Genomic DNA, 22,532 nt, shown 5'->3' with positions numbered 1-22,532 from the left:
ATACCAGAACCTCAAACACCTTGCTGATGTTAGGCAGCAAACTGATTGGGCGGTAGCTTTGAGGGCTGGATGAATCCTTCCCTCTCTTTAAAATCGGGAATACTCGGGCTTTCTTCCATTGTCCTGGAAAGAAGGAATTGTTCAATAAATTATTGAACAAAATGCAATAATTACGAATGTCAATGTCTGGTAAATGCCTGAGGACCACGTTGGGAATGCCATTCATACCGGATGATCTCTTATTCTTTACTCTTCTGAATATGGAAGTTAACTCTACACATGAGACAAAGTAATCAAGCAGATTATCACTGGGTATGAGATCAGCCTGCAACGCAGAGCTAAATTGGAGAACTGTGGTGCCGTTCAGGCTATATTTGAAATTGTGGACATCGCGTTCTACAATTTCCGAAAGTCACGTTGACTCTAAGTCCATTCTGGGCCGATGCACCGATTCAAAGTGCTCCCCTATAAGTTCGAGTTTCAGAGCATCATCCATCACGATGTAATTGCCTTGCGCATCAGCAGTTATACTATTCGTGTCTATACCTGAGTCAATAAGGTGTTGAATCTCGCTGCCACCGCCTTTAATTCTCAGTACAGTTATTCGTGACTTCTTCCGGAATAACGTATTTATCTTAGTAAACATGGAATCTGGATCACTTGGTGAAATACCCTTTAACTTCTCCCGCCATTGGAAGTTCACTTCATTTACGTCATGTTGACGGATAAGATCCCGTGCGGTCTTTAGAAGTGATTTGAACTCAACCAATATGAGATGATGATAGTCCCCATATCTCCGATAGATTTTGTTGACGCGAGTGAGCAGAAGGCTTTTCACTTTTTTCAACCGTTTTATGGCTGCAGTTTCATATCCTTCCATATTATTGCGAGGTTTAATCTTAGGGACGACTTGTTCAATTGTTTCCAGCGTCAAGTTCTCCAGCTTGAGAAGATACTGAAGTATTTCCTCGTTGCTCAAGTTCCTGTCACCTGGTGCAATTGTACCATCGTTTTCGCCATCAAGAGGTGGGCATTCCTCTCGATATCCCCGAATAAACCTCTCTTGGAATTTCTTCCAATTTGTTTGTTTAAATTTCAGCCGCCACTGTCCATCGGCAGAAGGCGAACTCTTCGTCCATCAAACAGAACTTCAATAAGAATAGCGTTATGATCGCTATCGTAAGGAAGATTCTGTAGTTTCCGTTGAGGATTCCTAAAATTAAAGTTCAAGCGCGCGTCAGCAATGCACAAATCCAGATAGGAATTTGCCCTGGGCCAGGTTGGACTCTCTGGCCCATATAATTCGCATTTATACTCTATCTGGTATTGCTCTATCCAAGATTTGAGGAATACCCCTCTGGGATTGTTTGTGGCGTTTAGCCACGAGGTATGCTTAGCATTCAAGTCGCCAGCTATAATATAGTAACTATGCAGCCTATTCAGTTCGAGTATCGTAAACAGAGAATGGAATTAGCGGGGTGAAAAACTGTGGCCGATATAGCACAATTGAATGCAGGCTGCCTCTAGTGTGTTGACATTCGTAAATATTTTTCACCCTTGCATGATATTTGTTTTGTATCCGCTCGAATTTTAAAATAAATTATAACACTATAAATTCTAACGTAAATCTATTTATTTTAAGGACTTCCTGCATTCCTCTCTAACAACGCCAATAGAAAGCCCTAAGGATACCGAGGCAGGGCTGGAACCTTAAAGGCTGCGCTTCATCGCACATCAGAGGCATGAGGGGCATCGATTGAGAACGCAATCCGTCGCGGATCTTCCTTTTCGATCGCGGTACTTGGATACGGAGTTTATGCCGCTCCATCTTTCGGTTTCAGATCGCGTGTTGATTCTTTCAATAGGCTCGCGTGAATCCCGGTTTTTGATTTTCAGGTTCAAGTACATCAGTTAGAAAGACACGTGAATTTTTGTGTAATGACACGTGATGGAGTGGAGTGGTCAAAAAACTTCTCACATTCTCAGGCCTGGCTGACATAGAGGCATGCAAGCACATGTCAACGGAGCACTTCGATGGAGCTTCAGTATTTACAGGCGGACCTTCAGGATCAATTTCATCATCTTTTTAGGATTTTGGGATAGCTTTTCCCTCTTAGTCGTCTCTGGTCACTCCGGATGGTCGCTTGACCATCGCCATTCCGGGTTGTCGGATATCAATCGACCCAGCTGAGAATGATTACCTTAGTCAAATTGGAGTTAGAATCAATACGCATCACCCAAATTTTGCCATGGAGGAGCTTGTGACATGGGAGGCAGGGATGTGATTGACGTTGGAGACGAGCAGGAGGGTCCCACGGTGGTTATAGTTCCCATAATATTGTCAGCTACGGGTATTGTACCTAAATCGGCCGACATTGTGGCAATTCGGAATTAATATTTTTATGTGCTTACTATAATATATCAAAGGATTTAAATATTTTCTTTTTTTTTCAAAGGAAGTACAAGCTTAGTTTAAGATATTATAATAAAGTGAACTAGTACAATATTTCTTTGTTCATAGCTGCGTATTCTTGAATTTTACCAAAGCCATTCTCTCTGAAAATCGACTTTATTTCACTGCCTGTCCTACTTCGCTGTCATCAGATACGCATCAAAAGAAAAGCACCGCAACATTTGCTAACGTCTCATTTCCCAACCGCATGATTTATATGTGGAATCTGTGAAAGTTGTTATGCGCGAAGGAATTTAAAAGTGTTTTCTTTGTGCATTTCAATTTTCTCTATCTTAGTATATATTTGTTCTTCAGGAAATATGAAAAACATCATAAGTGAGCATCCGATTTATGAGTTGGTCAACTTAATAACAAATTTTCTAGCAAAAGTGTCATCGGTGAATAGTCTGATTTGATATACATACATTTATGTCCACTTTAATTGCACGACTTGTGCTTGTGTCTCTCCCATTTCCATTGAATATTCATTATGCTTGCATAACTTTATCTGTTCAACAAATTGTTCCCATTAAAAAATGGTGAACTTCCGAATCATGTGGAGATCCCAGACTAGTCGCAGAATTTACCTGTTCTTACTTTAATTTTCTAACAATGTACACCCTTAGTTTACCCCCAAATCCTTCCTTGAAAACTAGTTCTCTGCTATTATTATGTATTTACCAAAATGAAGCTTGAAGCTTGAGCCACTTGACATGTTAGTCCAGCTAACTCAGGAGATATGCAGGGGCAACTATTATTGAAAGCCCACGAAACTTTCGAAACTGCTTGGTAGGTGGACAGTTCAAAAAGGAGAAATGGCAGCTGAATGGATACGACTTCCTATGGAGCACAAGGGTAGCGAAATGCGAAAATCTGGCTAAAATATGGATGAAAAAACTGAATTTCCATTAAAATTGAAGGACAGAGAAATTAATGACGTTATCCTGGTTGATTATGTGATCATCAGGGCAGATATTTCAATTGATAAGGAGAAGGTAAAGAACCTAGATCCCTTCGAGCAAAGTAATAAAATGCTATGCTTTCCACCCAGATTCAAGAAGACGAATGGATGACCAGGTATTGGTAATGGCTAAAGCTATACTGGGCACAGCAAGCAAGAAGTGTTACATGCCAACGACGAGAGAATTGATACAGTGCTAGCAACAGCACTCAGGATGGAAAATTACCTCAAGGAGATGGATAATACCCTGAATACGCTGTACGAATTCGTCGAAGCAGGTTCGCCGCTATTGTTGTTCGAAACTTTAAATATGCCTGTGAGAAGGCCATGGGTGAATTAGGTTCGACGAGCCAATGCACGGCAAATACAAGACTGCTATCGGCTCCTACTGTAACCCCATGCAGCAGGTACCTAATGCTACTAAAAGAATGGAGCGAGCCACCTACTTATAATAATCTTTGGCGCAACAATCCATATTGGATCAGATCCTTGAAGTGTGTCAGAGCACTTCAATCAAGACCGTAACGGTATACGATACAAATCCCATTACCACCAGCGAGATTTGAACCGCGACCTTCCGTAGGACAGCCTTGTGCTCTAACTACTCAGCCATCCGGACACGAGCCACCCAAGCAAGTCCAAAATGGAAAGCTGTAGAAATCATAAACCGGCACAAATAAAGAGTGGAGAATACTGGCTTCCAACACCAAAAAAAGCAGAAGTTCCAAAGAGCCAGTAACGGTGGAAATGCAACTTTTGGTTTTAAAATCAAGTTCGCAAGTAAAATCCCAGAAGATGAGAGCAAAGAAAAAGAACCCCGAAAATAGAACTACTCTTGGGTCATCGGAGGACGCAGGACAAAAGAACATTCAACTTCCAGAACTTACTTTGTAAATCAATAGCCGGAGAGGTAGCGGTGAGACAGTTGTGGAGTGCAGCGATCTTGACGAGATTACAACGTAGAAGGACATATAGTGGGAACTGGTGCGGTAATTTCATATTTCAGACGGAGGATGCCGATGCAACAAAGAACTTGCGGAAAGTATTTAGTGCCACGTAGGATTCAGCACCTCTTCTTCTTCTTTTTCTTCAACCTTTGTCCCGTTCACATGCGGGGTCGGCTCGTCGTGATCGGCTTCGCCATTTGGCTCTATCGACTGCCTGATCTGGGTGCAATCTCGAGGCTTTCAAATCCCCATCTAGCGTATCAAGCCACCGTTGTTTAGGTCTGCCTTTTGATCGTTTACCATCGACTTCGATGTTCAGACCAATTTTGGCAAGTGAATTTTCGATTGCACGAATTGCGTGACCATACCATCGAAGACGCCTCTCTCGCAACTTTTCCACGATCGGTGCAACCCCATAACGATCGCGGATATCCTCATTTCGGGTGTGATCTAAACGTGTGACGCAACTAGTCCAACGTAGCATCTTCGTCTCCATTACCGCAAAACGCCGTTCATTGTCTTTCATAGTCGGCCAACACTCAGAACCATAGAGAACGACTGAACGGACGACATTGCTATGTGTTTTAGATGTCTGAAGTGCGGTCATATAGCCAGATCTTACACAAGCCAACACAATAGATGACCGATGCAGGTAGTGTAGTAAAAAACAGCCATTGGTACAGAATTGTGAGAAAGATCCTGTTGCACAAAAATGCAGATTTTGATTATAAGGGTCACGGCACATGAAGGGGAAAATACCCGCTGTCTGGGAAGGACCAAATGAAGTTTATTGAGATAAACCTTAATCACTGTTAGGTCGCACACGATCTTTTTGGCTAGTCAGTCCAAGAGCTCGATGTGGGCGTGGCAGTTCTTAGCGACTCATACAGAGGAAAAGACAGTGCGGTATGGACCACCGACAAAAATGGAAAATGCCAATTTGAACGGCAGAACGATACCCAGTCAAAAAAATAACAGCAACACCTGATAACAGGTTTATAAGAGATAATTGTCTTCATATCTATAGGTGCTACGCTCCACCAAGCGCAATAAGCGTGGAATATGAACAAATGTTACATTAACTAGCATAAGATCCAAGTGCACGATCCCTCATTTTCATCCCGAGAGACTTCAACGTATGGTCGGTCTACCGAGTGGCGTAAATACGAAACACTCTTTCTAATAACGGGAGACTAGTATTGCTAGAAGCCTTTTTTTTACGGGACCATTGTGCTTGCTAATATCGAAAGTACCTATACCTTCCGTAAAAGGGAGCAGTAAGTGTACACTACACCATAGCGACCATCAAGCTATACTCTTTAGTGAAATTCATGTCGGATGAAGCGGTAGAGTTTAAATGTTCGCTGAGACATTTAAGGAAATTTTCACACCAACAGGTATAGCGAGACAAAAATCTAATGATGGTGCCTCTATACCAAGACACAGAATTGACGCCCACATTTTACCGAAACAGAGGTGGAATGATGAAATCAGGCAACTGCGTACCGAATGGCTACGCGCAAGAAGAAATTAGCAACGCGGGGCTGATGAGGAGGAAACTGGGCAGAGAAAGGCTAGGTACTCTGCGGAAAGTGATTCATGAGAATAAACGGAATTCCTTTAAAGAACTGACCGAAAGGACCGACATCATGGGTCAGAGCCTATAGAGCGGTAACTGCTCAGTTGAATGGAAGCAGGGCCCCGCAGATCAAATTTCGATATCAAAATAAATGCACTATTGAGACCGAAAGAAAACATTCCCCAAAGGACATCCATATTATAACAGAGGAAGTGCTTACCATACCCTGTCAAAGGGTAGAGACTAAAAAGGCACCCGGGCTGGATGGAATACCAAACGTGCCTTAGATGGCGGCAATAAAAGCAAGACGGAAGAAGTTCATTTCTACTTTTTTAAGGTTTTGTGTGAAACAAAACCTTATTAGAATCGATTCGATGTCTATCTGTCCGTCTGTCTGTCTGTCTGTCTGTCGGTCTCTCCGTCTGTCCGTCTTTTTTTTTTTTTTTTTTTTTTTTGAGGAGGTGGAAATCTTCAAAAGACACTGGTCTGGACACACCAGCGTGTGGGATTTTTACCCACTAAAACCACCCCCGACTCCCTCCCTGCCCCGCGGCACCACCATAAGGTATTACATCACGGGGCGGAGTCAGCTCACTCTAGCTTAATCCCATTTCTTCTATACGCGGCGCACGTGACCGCGCTTTTCTGCTTTCCTCTGCCTTTCGCAACTTATCTTGAATCGATGCGATCATGGAGTTGACCGCATCCCAATTCTCTTGATGTGCTAGCATTTTCGGCACCAGATTTTCTGGTACCAGCACCTCTCCTAGAGTCTCCTCTAGGTTCCTCCTTTCTTCCACAAATCTCGGACAGTGGAAGAATACATGCTCTGGGTCCTCTGGGACTCCATCGCAATTTGGACAGTCGGGTGAGGTCTCCAATTTAAACCTGTGAAGGTCCGTGTCCGTCTGTCTGTCTGTCTGTCTGTCTGTCTGTCACAACCGATTTATTCGGAAACGGCTGGACCGATCGTCACGAAAATTGGGAGAAGTATGTGATCTGCCGTTCCCTTTCCATGCAGCAACTGACGCCATTTTGTGTTAAGTTTAATGGGGCTCCCCGTACATGTAAAAGGAGGGTGCAAATTTTTTTTTCACAGAATGTAGCCATGTGGGGTATCAAATGAAAGGTCTCAATTAGTACTTTTCGAAACTAGTTCAATATTTGATATTGGGTGAAACATAGGGGAGTGAGGGCTCAAAATATGACCATCAAAAAGTGTAACAGGTCTCGTTCTCAGAACCTATCCAACCGAAAAATCTGAAAAAAATCGCAGTAGTGCATCTCTACGAAATCTAGGCCTCAAAATATATCCGCTTCCGATATCTGCACAAATAAAGTTAATAATAGTATATTTCCACATTTTAGAAATTTACCCGACACCCCCCTTATGTTCATCTCAGAAGTACAAAATGGCACGCGTATAAAGAAGAACATAATGCACAATTTGGTGAAGTTTGATGAAAATCAAACTATTATTAACAAAGCTATAGGGGGTAAAACTTGAGAATTTTTTGTGAATTTCGTGCACTCTACAACCTGCATGACGTCATCATCACATATCAATTCGTCAATACCACAACGAAGTAAGTTCGTATGAATTGGGTGGAAAAGAATTATTTTGTTTTAGTTTTTTAATCATTTGTATATGAATATCAATTATTCCAACGGGACATGTGTGTATGTAGGTATATAGTATATGCGTGCTAATGGACTTTGCGGGTAGTGCCTAATTCAGATAGATATAAGAAGTAAATCGGAAATATGGATACGATCAATCTATATACGTGCCTATATGTGTACAGTATTCGAAAATAGACTGTTTGTTTAGGGTGAACGTAACATCTACGGCTGTAATATGTACGTATGCCGCGTAGTTTTGTAGCTGTATACGGATAGAAAAATGTTAGTTGAAATTTCTTAGATAAGATGAACACAAAACCTTTATACCCGAAGCGCGAGCTTCCGTTATTCCGCCTTGTTTATATTTGATGTTGGTTAAATTGTTGGCATTTGCTAATAATATTAAACTCAGAGTGTGAAGCGTATGAGGTTGATCATTATCAACACAGGGCTTTCCATCAAATGATTTATTTAAATCGCTTTAGAAAATAGAGGGCAATGGAATTTTTAGCTATATTATACGGAACTGTTGTGCACTCGTCGCTCCTCACATCTTTTTCTTTTTGTTCAGCCTTCAGTTCAGAAGCGGGGTCGGCTCGTGGTGATCGGTTTCGTCATTTTACTTTATCAAATGCCTGATCAGGATGTAATCTCGAGACCTTTAAATCCCCATCCAGCGTATCAAGCCACCATTGTTTTGGCCGGCTCTTTGGTTGCTTACCATTGCTTTCGATGTTCTGACCAATACTGGTTGTTGAGTTCTCGTTAGTGTGAATTACGTGACCACACCATCGAAAACGCCTTTCTGGCAGTTTTTCCACGATCGGTGCAAACCCGTTCCATCGCGGATATTCTCATTTCAGACGTAATCAAATCGTGTCACGCCACCGATGCAATGCAACATCTTCGTCCCCATTACCGCAAGACGCCGTTCATTGATCTTCATAGTCGGCCAATACTCAGAACTATAGAGAGCGGCAGACGGACGATATTGTAGTAAATTTTAGATTTGGGACGTGCGCTGATACGTCGATCACAAAGAACACCAGTTGGGGAATGCCGCTTCATCCAGGTTGCGTTATTGTGTGAAATAATTTCATTACACAGTTCTCCATTGGCAGATAGCATTGACTCGAGATATTTAAATCGCTGAGTTCTGGCAATGGCAGTAACCTGCCCCTCGAGATATTTAAATCGCTGAGTTTTGTCAATGTCGGTAACCTGCCCTTCGAGATATTTAAATCGCTCAGTTCTGGCAATGGCAGTAATCTGCCCAAAACTGAACGATTTCAATATCTCGGGTCAATGCTATAAGCCAATGGAGAACTACGTTATGCTCCTCACATAGGGAAACACAAAACCTTTTATACCTGAAGCGTCAAGCTTCCGGTTTCCCGACTTGTTTTATCCAGTGGAAAAAGCAAATGCTGGCGCTGCTACCTAAGAGTGCCAAACAACCTGTTGAGTCATCTTCGTACCATTTGTTTATGGGACACTATAGTAATGCCGTTACAGCAGCCTACTCCCAACTATAGAGGCAGCTGTTGTCAATCTGGCAGAGAAAACAATTGCAAATATAAGATGGCAAGTACCAACAATACTCTACTATCATCACCCACAATGTGAGAAATGCTTTCCACTCAGCACAATGGCAGCATATAATAAGAACTTTAGCCTGATGAATGGGTCCATCACTCTGGAACGTGATGTAGGACCATGTGCTGCACGTCAAACTTCCACGACAAGCTACCTTTATGGACTATGCCAATAAGTAATGGACACGCAACTGGAGGATATTGTCTGGCCATGTGAGGCATCGGCCAGGCTGATCAGGGAATGGCTGGTATCCCATGGATTAAAGTTGTTGTATTAATCAGCACTCGCAAGCTGAGTCCATGCCTTTCATCAAATACCTCAATGTTATGCTGGATCATCGATTGACATTTAACGAACACTTGAGCTAAACGGGTGAGAAAGCAGGAATAGTTATAGTTCCGTTAACTGACGTGATGCCCAATATTAGAGAGTCCAACCTACCACGGAGCTAGCTAGTCAGAGTGTGCTCATCTATTTTGCTGTATGCAGCACTAGTTTGGGCATAAGCTCTTAATGTTCAGCCGTACAGGAGGAAATTATATTCTGTATATCATCTGAGCGCGTTAAGAGTTACTAGCACACTCCGAAAAATGGCAGACGAAGCAATTTTCGTAGTCGCGGGAATGGCGCCCATTGATATTTTGGCTGAGGAGATGTAAAGATTATACAAGTGGAGAGCACGAGGTGGCTATAATGCCGAAAATCGAAGACGGGAGCAGAAAACGCACACAATTAGGGTGTGGCAGAAATAATGGGCTAATTCTCACAGACTAATTCCAAATATCCAGCTTTGGATTGTGAGCAGCCATGAAGATGTCCACTATCACTTGACTCAGTTTCTAACTGGGCATGGTGGATACCACAGGTATTTACATCATTTTGAATACGAGGATTCTCCGTTCTGTCGAATCGAATCGAATACAAGGACCCAGAGCACATAATCTTCTTGTGGCCGAGATTTGCTAATGTGAAGGTATATCTTGAAGTTCTTCTGAGAAGATCCTTACAAGTGGAGACGTTGTTAAAGCGCTTAGAAGAAAGCGACATGCAGGAAACAATTTTCAGGTTAGAAGCAGACCGGTATGGCTTTAACCCGCACCACGATATAATATCTATAGATATGTTCGGTAGGGCATAACGGGTAAGGAGAGCGGGTTTTAGTGGGTTAAGGTCCCATACTGTTGCAAACAGTAAACCCATTTTAAAAAGCAAATGGTTAGGTTGAACTAGATTAATTAGAAATAGTCGCATCAGAATATACCTGTATGTATACTCGAATTTGTAAACAGTAAACAATGGTCAACTCCCTGGGTCGGTTCTGAATGGCCGGAATGAAAGAGACTATTCTCCTCCACTCAAAATTTAGCAATTCGTTTTGAAATTTTAGGAAATTTTTCATATAAATGTGAAGAAGTTTCAAAACATGTAAGCTTTCGAAAAATCAAAAAATGGTTTCGTCCAGGTCAGAGGCGACTGATCAGACGCTGCCTCACCTCTGCCCTGGGAGCAGCGTGACCCAAAGTACCAACAGGTGGAAAAACGCTCCCTTTTATCATCGCAAAAACACGACACGGTTGCGAATTATATTGGACTAAAACGCCGGGAGCGTTTTTCCACCTGTTGGCGCTTTGGGTCACGCTACTCAGAGGGCAGAGGTGAGGCAGAGTCTGATGGGTTGCCTCTGCCCTGGACGAAACCGTCAGTAATTTTTTGATTTTTCGATTTTTAATGCATGGGGTGCTATGCTCCAAACTAGGGATCCATGGACTAAAAAACGTGGGAGTAAGTTGCTCCTCATTTAGCCCGGTCCACCATCATGTGGATGTGGACTTAGGATCCCGCATATCCTAAACAACTACCTAGCAAGTAAGCTAGACAATCGAAATAATGAACCTCTTAATGAATCCCACAACTCTACTAGGGACTTCCTAAAAGTAATCATTGCTTGAGCCTTACCTTTACCTCCAACTTGCAGCCTACAAGGAATACTAAATAATAAATAAGTACATTATAATGTATGCTAGGCAAGCAATAGATTCCCTAAACCTGTTGCAGATTTGTTGAATGACAAAACATCCATCAAAACTCCGATAAGTTGAACTAAAATTGAGAAAAATTCAAAAATGATAAGAAAGTTGAGAAATTGGTGGTTGACTCTAATCCCTTTGCTTCGAGCGAAGCATGATATCTCCTTTTGCATAGTCAAATTTGTAATGATATGACTTTATTTCCGTCTTAAAAATCCAATATAACTATTTATCCATATCTATGACCAACACAAAGTGCAAGAAAAACTGCTATTACACTTTGCCATTTTCATTCGCTTCGTTTACAATCTCCAAAATGTCTCTTCACTCGCTCCAATAGAACAATCTCCAAAAGTGCTTAACACAGCTGACTACATCCCCCAAAAATTTCAATTCTCCACTGAAATCTATCTCATCTACATAAGAACACAAAAGAAGATTATATGAAATTGAACTTCTATCGAAATTTAGTCGCGCTTTCAACGCTAATCGCATAAATGAAAATGCCTTGTCAATTTGACTGACAAGTCCTTTTTATCTCCCCGGCCTGGAAAATTATTTTCTGGCATAAGCCACAGGATTTCGGGCTATATACCGGACGGTAGAGAGGTGAGATTTCTGCTTGGGGAGCACTGTGTCGACGGCCTTCTAAAAGCTGCAGACATTTTTCAAGAAAAGCGAGAACATCTTTTTCATTTGCATAATTAACGAGGCATTAGATACAACTGAGTGTTTTCGATTTTCTCGTCTCTTGCAAAATCCAGTAAGAAGTTCTAAAATTGCATTCAAATCTTAATGAAATCAGGATTAAACTCTGTCCTGGCAAATTGTTTATTGAGGAAACTTCGCAAGCAAAGCCAGTCAAAGCGGATCTGTTTACGACTATAATATGGAAAGAGATAAAAGCTACATATTTTCACATTATATGGCTCGAGATAATGAACTAAGCTCGTAAGCATTTATTTGGAGCAAAGGTAAAACAGCAATATCTTCAGATCTTGGAAAATTTCCAATTTACATACTTGATTATCAAATTTACCGCAGATTACAAGGAAAATATCTATTATAAATAAATTTCACTGTACATATTATCGTCTAAGGAGTGCATGATGATGAGTAAAACTGAAGAATTCACCCCTTGTCCGGGAGTGGTTCCATTCTGAGTCGCTGGAATCGCAGCCAAGAAATTGGGAGCTCTTGAGTAGAAATGAAGTGGAAAGCAAGAAAGTTTTCTATAACGTTCAACTTTGAATTTAAAATACAAGGACTACAGCCGAAAGTCAACAGCAACTGAAAATAGATAGTAAACATGGTAAGATATGCATTCGCTGTTCTACCCAATTCTATACTCAATACTTAAACAACATTCAGTAAACTCAAAATTAGCAAGTAGAAATGTAGTAAACTACTAGGATCGCTTGAAAAACTCCTGTAATAGAGACAATTTTGAACTTTTAGGTGGTCCCCCACACAAGCGCTTCCACTTTCGTTCGACAGCATCTAGTATGCCTGTTTTGCCCTTCGGCATACACTTCTATATATACATATATATATTTATATCTAAACGTATCAACTCCGTCAACTCCCACGCCAGTAAATTGCCCTGTTTAATGAAATTACGACACACTTCCCCTCGTCACTCTATTAGCCAGAACAATTTTGCATGATTTGATCTCATCACATAAAATGGGGTGAAAAAAATAGGGAGATAATATTGTCAAGAAAGAAAAATGAAATTGATCGATATGGAATGAATGTAAGCATCCTTAACAGGGCACGGTATATAAGGGATAAATTGAAGTGAACGGTTATTAGATTTTCGGGGTGGGGGGAGAAATTTAGATAATTTGAAATACAAGAAAAATAGCATGAGGAGGAAAATTGTGGGAAGAGATAATTAAGTCCTTCTCATTGACTTCGAAAACTTGTCTAATTTCTAAATTAGAAATATTTGAAAACTGTATCGTTTGTTAGTTCCCAGCATACGCATCATTTCGTTCTCTTTCTCCGGTAAAGAGCAGTTGAGAGATTAATTTTCTCGTATGCAGCATATTTCCTGTTCTCCTACTTACTACTTTCAAAAAATATATAATTTCAGTTGATATGCAAGAAAAGGTAACAAACATGTTACAAATTTTTACAAATAATTTATGTTGTCAAATAGTATGGAGTAGACATTTGGAATATACTTAAAGTAATCCCATGACCTTAAAAATAAAATACAAATTAAATATTAAGTCAAGACGTCTTTTCATCATCATCAACGGCGCAACAACCGGTATCCGGTCTAGGCCTGCCTTAACAAGGAACTCCAGACATCCCGGTTTTGCGTCGGGGTCCACCAATTCGGTATCCCTCAAAGCTGTCTGGCGTCCTGACCTACGCCATCGCTCCATCTTAGGCAGGGTCTGCCTCGTCTTCTTTTTCTACCATAGATATTGCCCTTATAGACTTTCCAGGGCTGGATCATCCTCATCCATACGGATTAAGTGACCCGTCCACCAGGAGGAGGAGGATTTTATTCACATCCTGGCGGTCATGGTATAGATCATAGATTTCGTCGTTATGTAGGCTACAGAATCGTCCATCCTCATGTAGGGGGCCAAAAATTCTTCGGTGGATTCTTCTCTCGAACGCAATTTTTTTTGCTAAGAACCCAAGTCTCCGAAGAATACATGAGGACTGGCAAGATCATTGTCTTGTACAGAAAGCTTTGGCCCTATGATGAGACGTTTCGAGCGAAACAGTCTTTGTAGGCTGAAATAGGCTCTGTTGGCTGACAACAACCGTGCGCGGATTTCATCATCGTAGCTGTTATCGGTTGTGATTTCCGACCCTAGATAGGAGAAATTATCAACGGTCCCAAAGTTGTAGTCTCCTATCCTTATTCCTCCCGTTTGACCAGTGCGGTTAGATGTTGTTTGTTGGTTAGTTTTTGGTGCTGACGTTGCCACCATATATTTTGTCTTGCCTTCATTGATGTGCGGCCCGAGGTCTCGCGGCGCCTCCTCGATCTTGATGAAGGCAGTTTGTACGTCGCGGGTCGTTCTTCCCATGATGTCGATATCGTCAGCATAGGCCAGTACTTAATGAGGATCATACCTCTTGCATTTACCTCAGAATCACGGATCACTTTCTCGAGGGTCAGGTTAAAGAGGAAGTATGATAGGGCATCCCCTTGTCGTAGACCGTTGTTGATGTCAAATGGTCTTGAGAGTGATCCTGCTGTTTTTATCTGGCCTTGTACATTGGTCAGAGTCAGCGTAGTCAGTCTTATTAATTTCGTTGGGATACCGAATTCTCTCATGGCCGTGTACAGTTTTACCCTGGCTGTGCTATCATTGGCGGCTTTAAAGTCGACGAAAAGATGGTGCGACTGATGTCCATATTCCAATAGTTTGTTGTTTGCCGCACAGAGAATATCTGATCTGATGGTGATTTGCCTGGAATAAAGCTTCTTTGGTATGGACCAATGAAGTTCTGAGCATAAGGGGCTATCCGGCCTAGCAAGATAGAGGAGAATATCTTATAGATGGTACTCAGCAACGTGATACCTCTGTAATTGCTGCACTGTGTGATATCTCCCTTTTTATGTATGAGACAGGTAATGCCTCTTTGCCAGTCGTCAGGCATTGATTCGCTGTCCCATACCTTGAGCACCACTTGATGAACCACTTGGTGTAATTGGTCGCCTCCATATTTAACCAATTCGGTTCTAATTCCATGGGCTCCTGGCGACTTATGATTTTTAAGCCGATGAGTTGCATGGACTGTTTCTTCTATACTTAGTGGGGGCAGTATCTGTCCGTCGTGTTCAGTTGGTGCGACCTCCAACTGGCAGATGTTCTGGTGGTTCAGTAGTTCATCAAAGCACTCAACCCATCACTCCAATATGCCCATTCTGTCGGAATCAGAACATCGAGGTGTGGAAGGCTTCATCTTGCTGACTTTTTGATAAAGCTTCCGCGCCTGGTGCGGTTGCTCCCTGCACTTTTTGAGTTCACAGACCTGTTGATTCTCCCAGGCTTCCTTTTTCCGTCTGTGAAGTCGCTTCTCCGTTCGACAGAGTTCGTGATAAATCGTCACGCCTGCCTGCGTCCTTTGAGAATGCAACATTGCTCGGTAAGCAGCATTCTTCCGTTCCGTTGCAGCTTACATTCATCGTCAAACCAGCCATTCCGATTCTTTTTGCGACTGCGGCCAAGTGTTTTTGTGGCCGTATTTATGATAACGTTCTTTAGGTGATTGTGAAGATCATTTGTTGATACTTCATCTTCAGGATCTCTGTTCACTGCGGTTCTTGAGCATCTATTTGCTTCTTATAGGGTTAAATCACACTTGATTGTCAGAGTGGATTCTATGCGAGCTCGGAGGACCATCCAGATCGAGCAAGTGACGGTTGGCGCGAGATCTTGGGCTGCACATCATTTGAGGCAAGACAAAGTATATGGTGGCAACGTCAGCACCAAAAACCAACCAACCAACAACATCAAACCGCGTTGGTCCAACGGGAAGAATAAAGATAGGAGAACACAATAATTTCTCCTATCTAGGGTCGAAAATCACAACCGATAGCAGCTAGGATGATGAAATCCACGCACGGTTGTTCTCAGCCAACAGAGCTTATTGCAGCTTACAAAAACTGTTCCGCTCGAAACGTCTCAGGTCAAAGTTCTTACTGTACAAGACAATAATCTTGCCAGTCCTCATGTATTCCTCGGAGACTTGGGTTCTTAGCAAGAAGAATTGCGAACTCTTAACCGCGTTCGAGAGAAGAATCCTCCGAAGAATTTTTGGCCCCTTACATGAGGATGGACGACTCCGTACAAGGTATCCTTCTCCGACTCTGCATCTCCTCTGTAGGGGCGTGAACGTTAATGAGGCTTATATTTCTAAACTTGCCTCGCAAGCGCAAAGTGCATAGCCGTTCGTTTATGTTTTCAAAGCCGATAACAGCAGGTTTCATTTTTTGGCTGACTAAGAAACCTACTCCAAGCACATGGTTTACTGGATGGACACTATAATATATGGTGAAGTGACTCTTCTCCAGGAAGCCAGTCCCTGTCGAACGCATCTCCTGTAACGCTGTTACATCAACCCTATATTGGGACAAGGTATCGGCTAGCTGCTCATCAGCTTCATCTCTGTACAGGGAGTGCACGTTCCATGAGAAAATGCGCAAATCGTTATTTCTTTGTCGTTGCCGGGTTCATCGTTGTGTAATCCGTCCCGTCCGAGGCTCCTGTTGTGGCCTCGTAACAATTTATTTTCCGTGTAGGGTTGCCAGCCCTACCCAACCCCCATCCTGGAGGATCAGTTGGTACAACTTGTCCCGTTTTTAGGCACGGGAGACTCGCCTTCATCCTTCTCCATCTGCAGCTTTTCGCCAAGAAAGAGCTCCCAGCGGTCACCGCGTGGAGGTGGAGATAGGGTTTGGTAGTAGAGCTGTTGGTGTTGGCTCAGCAGGTGTTTCCCAGGTTTTATGCTCCATCATGGGTACCAACACACGTTTCGACCTGGGACCTATACTACCCACAAACATACGTGGGCCTCTCCAGACAGGACCACTTTCAACCAAATTCACCACATGTTGATTTAACGCGGTCACCTTTCAACCTTGATAAATACCAGAACATATAGGGCGGAGGGGGAGAATATAGACTGGGATCTTTTCTCGTTGTCATGGTGCTCCGGGCTCGAATAACAACACCACCTAGAATCCCCTCTGGCAATCAGGTGATAGTTAACACTGAAGCCATCCACAACACAGCCTTCCGCAACACCTGTAAGGGAGAAATAGATGCCACAATAACCGCAGTCAACAGAGATCCTGGAGATGAAGCTTCAATAAATGATCTTCCCAATCACCTAAAGGACGTTATCATTGATACGGCCACAAACATGGAAGATCCTACTTACTTAAAAGATAAGTGCTGGTGCTCGGTGGTAGGCTAATGAGAGAATCCGTCGAGAACTCCTCGCAACAACAACGTATGCGGAATGGTACGGGAGAGTCCCACGACATCAAAGGAAGCCGTGAGAGATTCATGTGCAATACCTGTAGCTGACAATATTATGGGAACTGCAACCACTTTCTCGAAATATCAAATTCCTTTGATTTCCCGAGGCAATGGCTCATAATTCACCTTCCTCTCCACATATTTTCGCTCAATGATGCTATTCTGGGAGATAGCAACATCAACAACGTACGTGAAGTGACCCGTCTTGTCAACTAACAGCACGTCAGATCTGCTGTGTGATATGCGGCAATCAATTAAAATTTGCCGGTCCCAATATCGTGTGTTGCCTGCGACTCATATCGGTAAACCGGATATGCTCCCGTGATCAGTCCATATTTGTATGCAGGATTTTGATGGTTCACCTTACATACAGTATTAAGCCTGTTTCGGCGCCACAACAAGGCTGCCAAAACTAAGATGGTCCAACGTCTTTAACGCCGAACCATACATTCTGCACTGGGCGTTCTCCACCCGCTCTTTCATTATGAGCGCTTTATAAGCTCGGGTAGCGTCCACGCCGTCCTGAATGGCACACATAAATCCCTCCGTCTCAGCAAAGGGCTTCCCAGCACACAGCCATCTGTTCGATGCAAATCAACGATTGGCTGCCAAAGACAACTCACGTGTTTACCGTGCATTGCCGTCGATTTTCATTCATCGATCCGCTGCTGGTCTGAATTCACCCCACTCAGAGGATTGAAAGATCCATCCTACATGTTAAACGGAGTCAGAACGCAATCTGCCTTACAAACAGCCGAATGCTCTTTGCAGAAAAATAAGCAAGTATTCAACCACACCCCCAACGTCACGAGGCAGGTTCTCCCGCTCCATGGCAGAGTTTGGAAGATGCATTCGGAATTTGGATATAATAGTCCGCATCCTTCCCAATCTACTATTCGCAACACACTTCTAAGGTGGTCATCAGTACCGGCATACATCAAAAATGTCAGCTCGCACTTAGCACGTAAGTCCTACCTTATTGCAGAACTACACCCTTATAGAGGTATCACTTTGCTGAGTATCACGTTGCTGAGGTACGATCCTCTTTAAGTCCACCAAACTACTGGCCTATGCTGACGATATCGACATCATGAGAAGAACCACCCAAGACGTAGAAACTGCCTTCATCTAGATCGAGCAAGCGGCGCGGCTGCACATCAATGAAGGCAAGACAAAATATATGTTAGCAACGTCAGCACCAAAAACCAACCAACCAACATCATCAAATCGCACTGGTCAAACGGAAAGAATAAAGATAGGAGACCACAACTTTGAGACCATTAATAATTTCTCCTATCTAGGGTCGAAAATCACAACCGATAACAGCTACGATGATGAAATCCGCGCACGGTTGTTGTCAGCCAACAGAGCCTATTTCAGCTTACAAAAACTGTTCCGCTCGAAACGTCTCACCATAGGGTCACAGCTCTTACTGTACAAGACAATGATCTTGCCAGTCCTCATGTATTCCTCGGAAACTTGGGTTCTTAACAAGAAAAATTGGGAACTCATGGCCGCGTTCGAGAGAAGAATCCTCCGAAAAATTTTTGGCTCCCTACATGAGGATGGACAATACCGTAGCATAACGACGAAATCTATGAGCGATACCATGACCGTCAATAGGTTACGGTGCGCGGGTCACTTAATCTGTATCGATGAGGATGATCCAGCCGGGAAAGTCTATAAGAGCAATAACTATGGTAGAAAAAGAAGACGAGGCAGGCCCTACCTGAGAAACAGCGATCGCGTAGGTCAGGACGCCAGACAGCTTTTAGGAATATCGAATTGGTGGACCTTGGCGCAAAACCGGGATGTCTGGAGTTCCTTATTAAGGCAGGCCTAGACCGAATACCCTTTAGCAGTCCAAAATCCAAACTGCACTGTCTGGACGCTCTGCTGGGATTCGTTAAGTAATCTGGAAAAGCTCCGCCGCTTCCTCGCCTACATTGTATTCTGAACACGTCTGGAATAACTTTTGCCATGCCGTCGCAACCGACTGCATACGACGGAAAGTTTCTGCTTTAGTGTGTCCAGCATTTAAACTACGGCTATCTCACGCCTTAGTGAGTCGCACCGAAAAGCGAGACGAATTTCCAATGGTGGATCTCTTCGTTCACTCAAACGCGTTATTGGTTTGAGCTGGAACTACACCACAATACACAACAAATTGTAGTTACAACAGCGACATATCAGCACACAATCGAGATGCAATCTCATCATTGATTTGAAGTAGAATTCTCGGTGTTGCTGGAGATATATAGTGCCTGGGGATATCTGCTTTGCCTATGCAAATTATCGATTTCCAAAAATTATATACAAGCTCTTTGGAATCCATCGCGTGGCTCAGCGGCGTCTTTACGGTGGATGAGTGTGCTTCGGTAGGCACTAAAACTGTTGCCGGCAGAGCGACATGGTATTATTTATACCTCCGCCTCTGCCCCCATCGACTCTTGGTCACCAGTTTCCGCGATGACCTCCTTAGTCCATTTCATCCACTGCCTACGCGAACCTGCTGAAATGGTCGCAATAGGTTGAGACGAAACAGCTGCAACAGACGGAGCTATATTCCTGATCATCGTGGCGCGTAGACGTCGATCGGCTCCCACGATTAGCGGCTTCAACGCCATACTGTCAATTACGGCACGCCGACCTACTCACAAAGTCAGAGGACTCCCGCCGGTTATCCCTACCGGACCTCAAATTTCTCCTTCTCCTCAATTTAGGGTTTTCATTTCATACCTAACTGCCAGGTATAGTGATATCTTCTTCAGTGATCTAAAAAACTGTGAAGTTCCTGTACTTTTGTTACCTACCCCCTGAGACACTACGGTGGTATACAGCCATTCAGACTGAAACTATCCCTCCCTCCTCCTTTCAAAACCGGGCTTGGGACCGGGTACTGTGGGGTTTATCTTACTTTTATTTTTTATTTGTTGTTCTTTTAATAATTTTTCATAAATATGTCTTCTTCCTCATTATTTTGCCATTCTGCCTGAATTATCAGATTATATATATATATCAAAATGAACTAGGTTTTTTTATTTGAGAACACCTTCTCACCCTCCTCCTCATTTGCTCGTAAAACTCACATTCAAAACAAAGGGGTATCCTCCATTTTAATAGCCTGATAATGCCAAGGCAGGGCGGAATTCTGAATATCTCAGACAAGAGACGCATCGATTGAGGATATGATGCCTCGCAGATCTTCACTCGCGATTACCGGACTTGGGTCCGGAGTTTTGCGATACCACGCGCACGGCCGAGCCGTCATTTTTGAGATTTTTTGTAAAACACAACTTACTTCAAATTCCTCTAAACTCTTAATTCCGCACACCGTTCCAAAATGATGTTCAGAGTTCGCAATTTTTCTTACTAAGAACCCAGGAGGAATACATTAGAATTTGCATTGTCTTGTACAGTAAGAACGAATTTTTCTTGATGTTGGCAGCATTCGTCCGTCATATTCGATCGGGGAAACCTCCAACTAGTTAGTATATAGCATCGCCCCATAACATCGAAAATTGGCTTTCCCTCTCTTGGATAAACATCGAGGTATATACGGCATTACTCAACGAGCTTATTTGTGAAACTTCCACGTCTGGTACGGTTGCCCCCTGGACCTCTCCTGTTCTCAGATCTGTTGGTTCTCCCAAGCTTACGTTTGCTGTTTTGAAGTCGCCTCTCAGCTCATCGAAGCTTGTGCCAAGTCTCTCCGGGTACTCACGTTCTTTGAGTTTCCTGCAGAACCATTGTCTAGGTCCATACGTATATTCCCAAACCAATTCGTATACGATTGAGAAAGGTAACCGATAAGTCCCGGTTTTGCGCAGTCGATTTTTATCCGAGACGTGGATAATGTCTCGTTAATAATGGACCAATGACGACCTAGACTATCTTCACATTTTAGATAACACTTACTTGCTCCCTTACCCAGGCACAGTTAGCAACTAAATGGCTTTTGTAATAAAACTTCAACATCCAGTAATCGAAAGGTTTATCAATTGAATCAATTGTTTATAAAAAAAAATTGAAAGTAATGTAAATTGTAATTGATCATGTTATTGAAAATCGTTCCAACTATGTTCTTGCAAAATTTCAAGCTTTATATGAAAGCAATGCTTACCAAGTCTAGTGTGAAGCAAATCCCTCATAAAAATATTGGCTGATCTGGAACAGTCCACGACGAACCAGATATTCATAGAAGGTAACCGTAAGGCTCCAGGTTGCATTTGTTTCAAAAAAGGATCGCAAGAAAGGCAATTCACCAGGCTTAAAACCGAGTTTTCTCATGAAATAGTGACCGGGAAGAAACGGACATTTTGGCCTGAAATTGGAAAGCTTCTCGAACTTTTTAAAGGTATAGATAATAACCGGGTTGGCTAGATGGCGAGGATCGGCGGAACACACAACTGCTGTTTTATTGAATTTGAAAGTTGTGCGATGATTGAAGTAACTCCTCAGAAACACTCCAATGCGGGGCGCGTACACAGTTTTTTTGAGAGTCATTTCAACATTAATCACCTGCCTTGACGCGTCAATAGAAGCATTTGATTCCAAGTACTCTGCATCATTCAAGTAAGTAAAATTTGTGAATATAAAACGTATTTCCTGAAAGAAATAAATTTTCTTTATTTTACAAAGATTTGTTTTACGTGCAGAAATCCTATTTGCGTCGTTTACCTTCTGGAGGTTCGTACCACTAAAAAATAAGAGCAATAACAAAAGTGAGAAGAAATAACGCATGGTTTACCCTCAATTGATGATTCAAAACTGAAATTGTGAACATATTACTCCACATTTTAAATATACTTCTAAATGTTGATGTTGATTTAATAGCTGTGGATACTATCAGTAATTAAACCTCAACTATTTTCCCATTATATTCAAGATAATTATAAATAGCAAATGATAGTATCTGAACAGAAACACATCATCAGCTTGAATCAGTCCCCTGCAACGAAGCATAATGGGCGGACCTTGTTGTAATACTTCTAGATGTCGTCAGCCCATTGATTCGCTCCCCCGACAATTACACGCTAATGGTATAGTTACCAACTAGCCAACATAAAAAGCAATGCCGTGGATTGAGAATGAAAGGAGGCAACACTTCAGAGTTGATCTTTTCAAATCATTTCAAATACTGAAAACTTCTCTCACATCCTGTCACAAACCAGCTAGAACACTGGTTTTCCAGCGAGCCTCTTCCCATTACTAAAGCGAAAGCATGAAAAATATAAATAATTAATATTAACTTTAAAATTTATGGGAATTCCTGGTGTACCAGTTAATCACCATCTGAGTAGCAAACGCAGAGCTGAATGCGGCCA

The 22,532-nt window shown here is 42.5% G+C and overlaps 1 protein-coding gene across 2 annotated transcripts; it reads right to left on the bottom strand.

Annotated features, from left to right (window-relative positions):
- Positions 1-12,265: 12,265 nt before the first annotated feature.
- On the bottom strand, positions 12,266-21,976 carry LOC119646245. 2 transcript variants are annotated; one of them, XM_038046639.1, is made up of 3 exons: positions 21,886-21,976; positions 21,329-21,813; positions 12,266-12,475 (listed from the first exon to the last, which is right to left on the bottom strand). In XM_038046639.1, the coding sequence occupies exons 1-2, from the start codon at positions 21,946-21,948 to the stop codon at positions 21,334-21,336; spliced, it is 543 nt and encodes a 180-aa protein (XP_037902567.1). In that variant the 5' UTR covers positions 21,949-21,976; the 3' UTR covers positions 12,266-12,475; positions 21,329-21,333. The 2 variants fall into 2 exon arrangements, with proteins under 2 accessions (XP_037902567.1, XP_037902566.1); XM_038046638.1 differs by lacking the exon at positions 12,266-12,475 and having other exon boundaries at positions 21,191-21,813.
- Positions 21,977-22,532: the final 556 nt, after the last annotated feature.

This window comes from Hermetia illucens, chromosome 1, assembly GCF_905115235.1.
Source record: "Hermetia illucens chromosome 1, iHerIll2.2.curated.20191125, whole genome shotgun sequence".
Taxonomy (NCBI): domain Eukaryota; kingdom Metazoa; phylum Arthropoda; class Insecta; order Diptera; family Stratiomyidae; genus Hermetia; species Hermetia illucens.
The sequence above is the reverse complement of the archived record's forward strand: the minus strand, read 5'-3'. Positions and strand labels throughout refer to the sequence as shown.

Bases quoted from the DNA above. Each gene is read 5' to 3' on its own strand.
- LOC119646245 (XM_038046639.1), bottom strand. From the start codon at position 21,948: ATGCGTTATTTCTTCTCACTTTTGTTATTGCTCTTATTTTTTAGTGGT. The intron at 21,814-21,885 runs GTAAACGACGCA...TATTTCTTTCAG, and splicing joins GTGGTACGAACCTCCAGAAG to GAAATACGTTTTATATTCAC.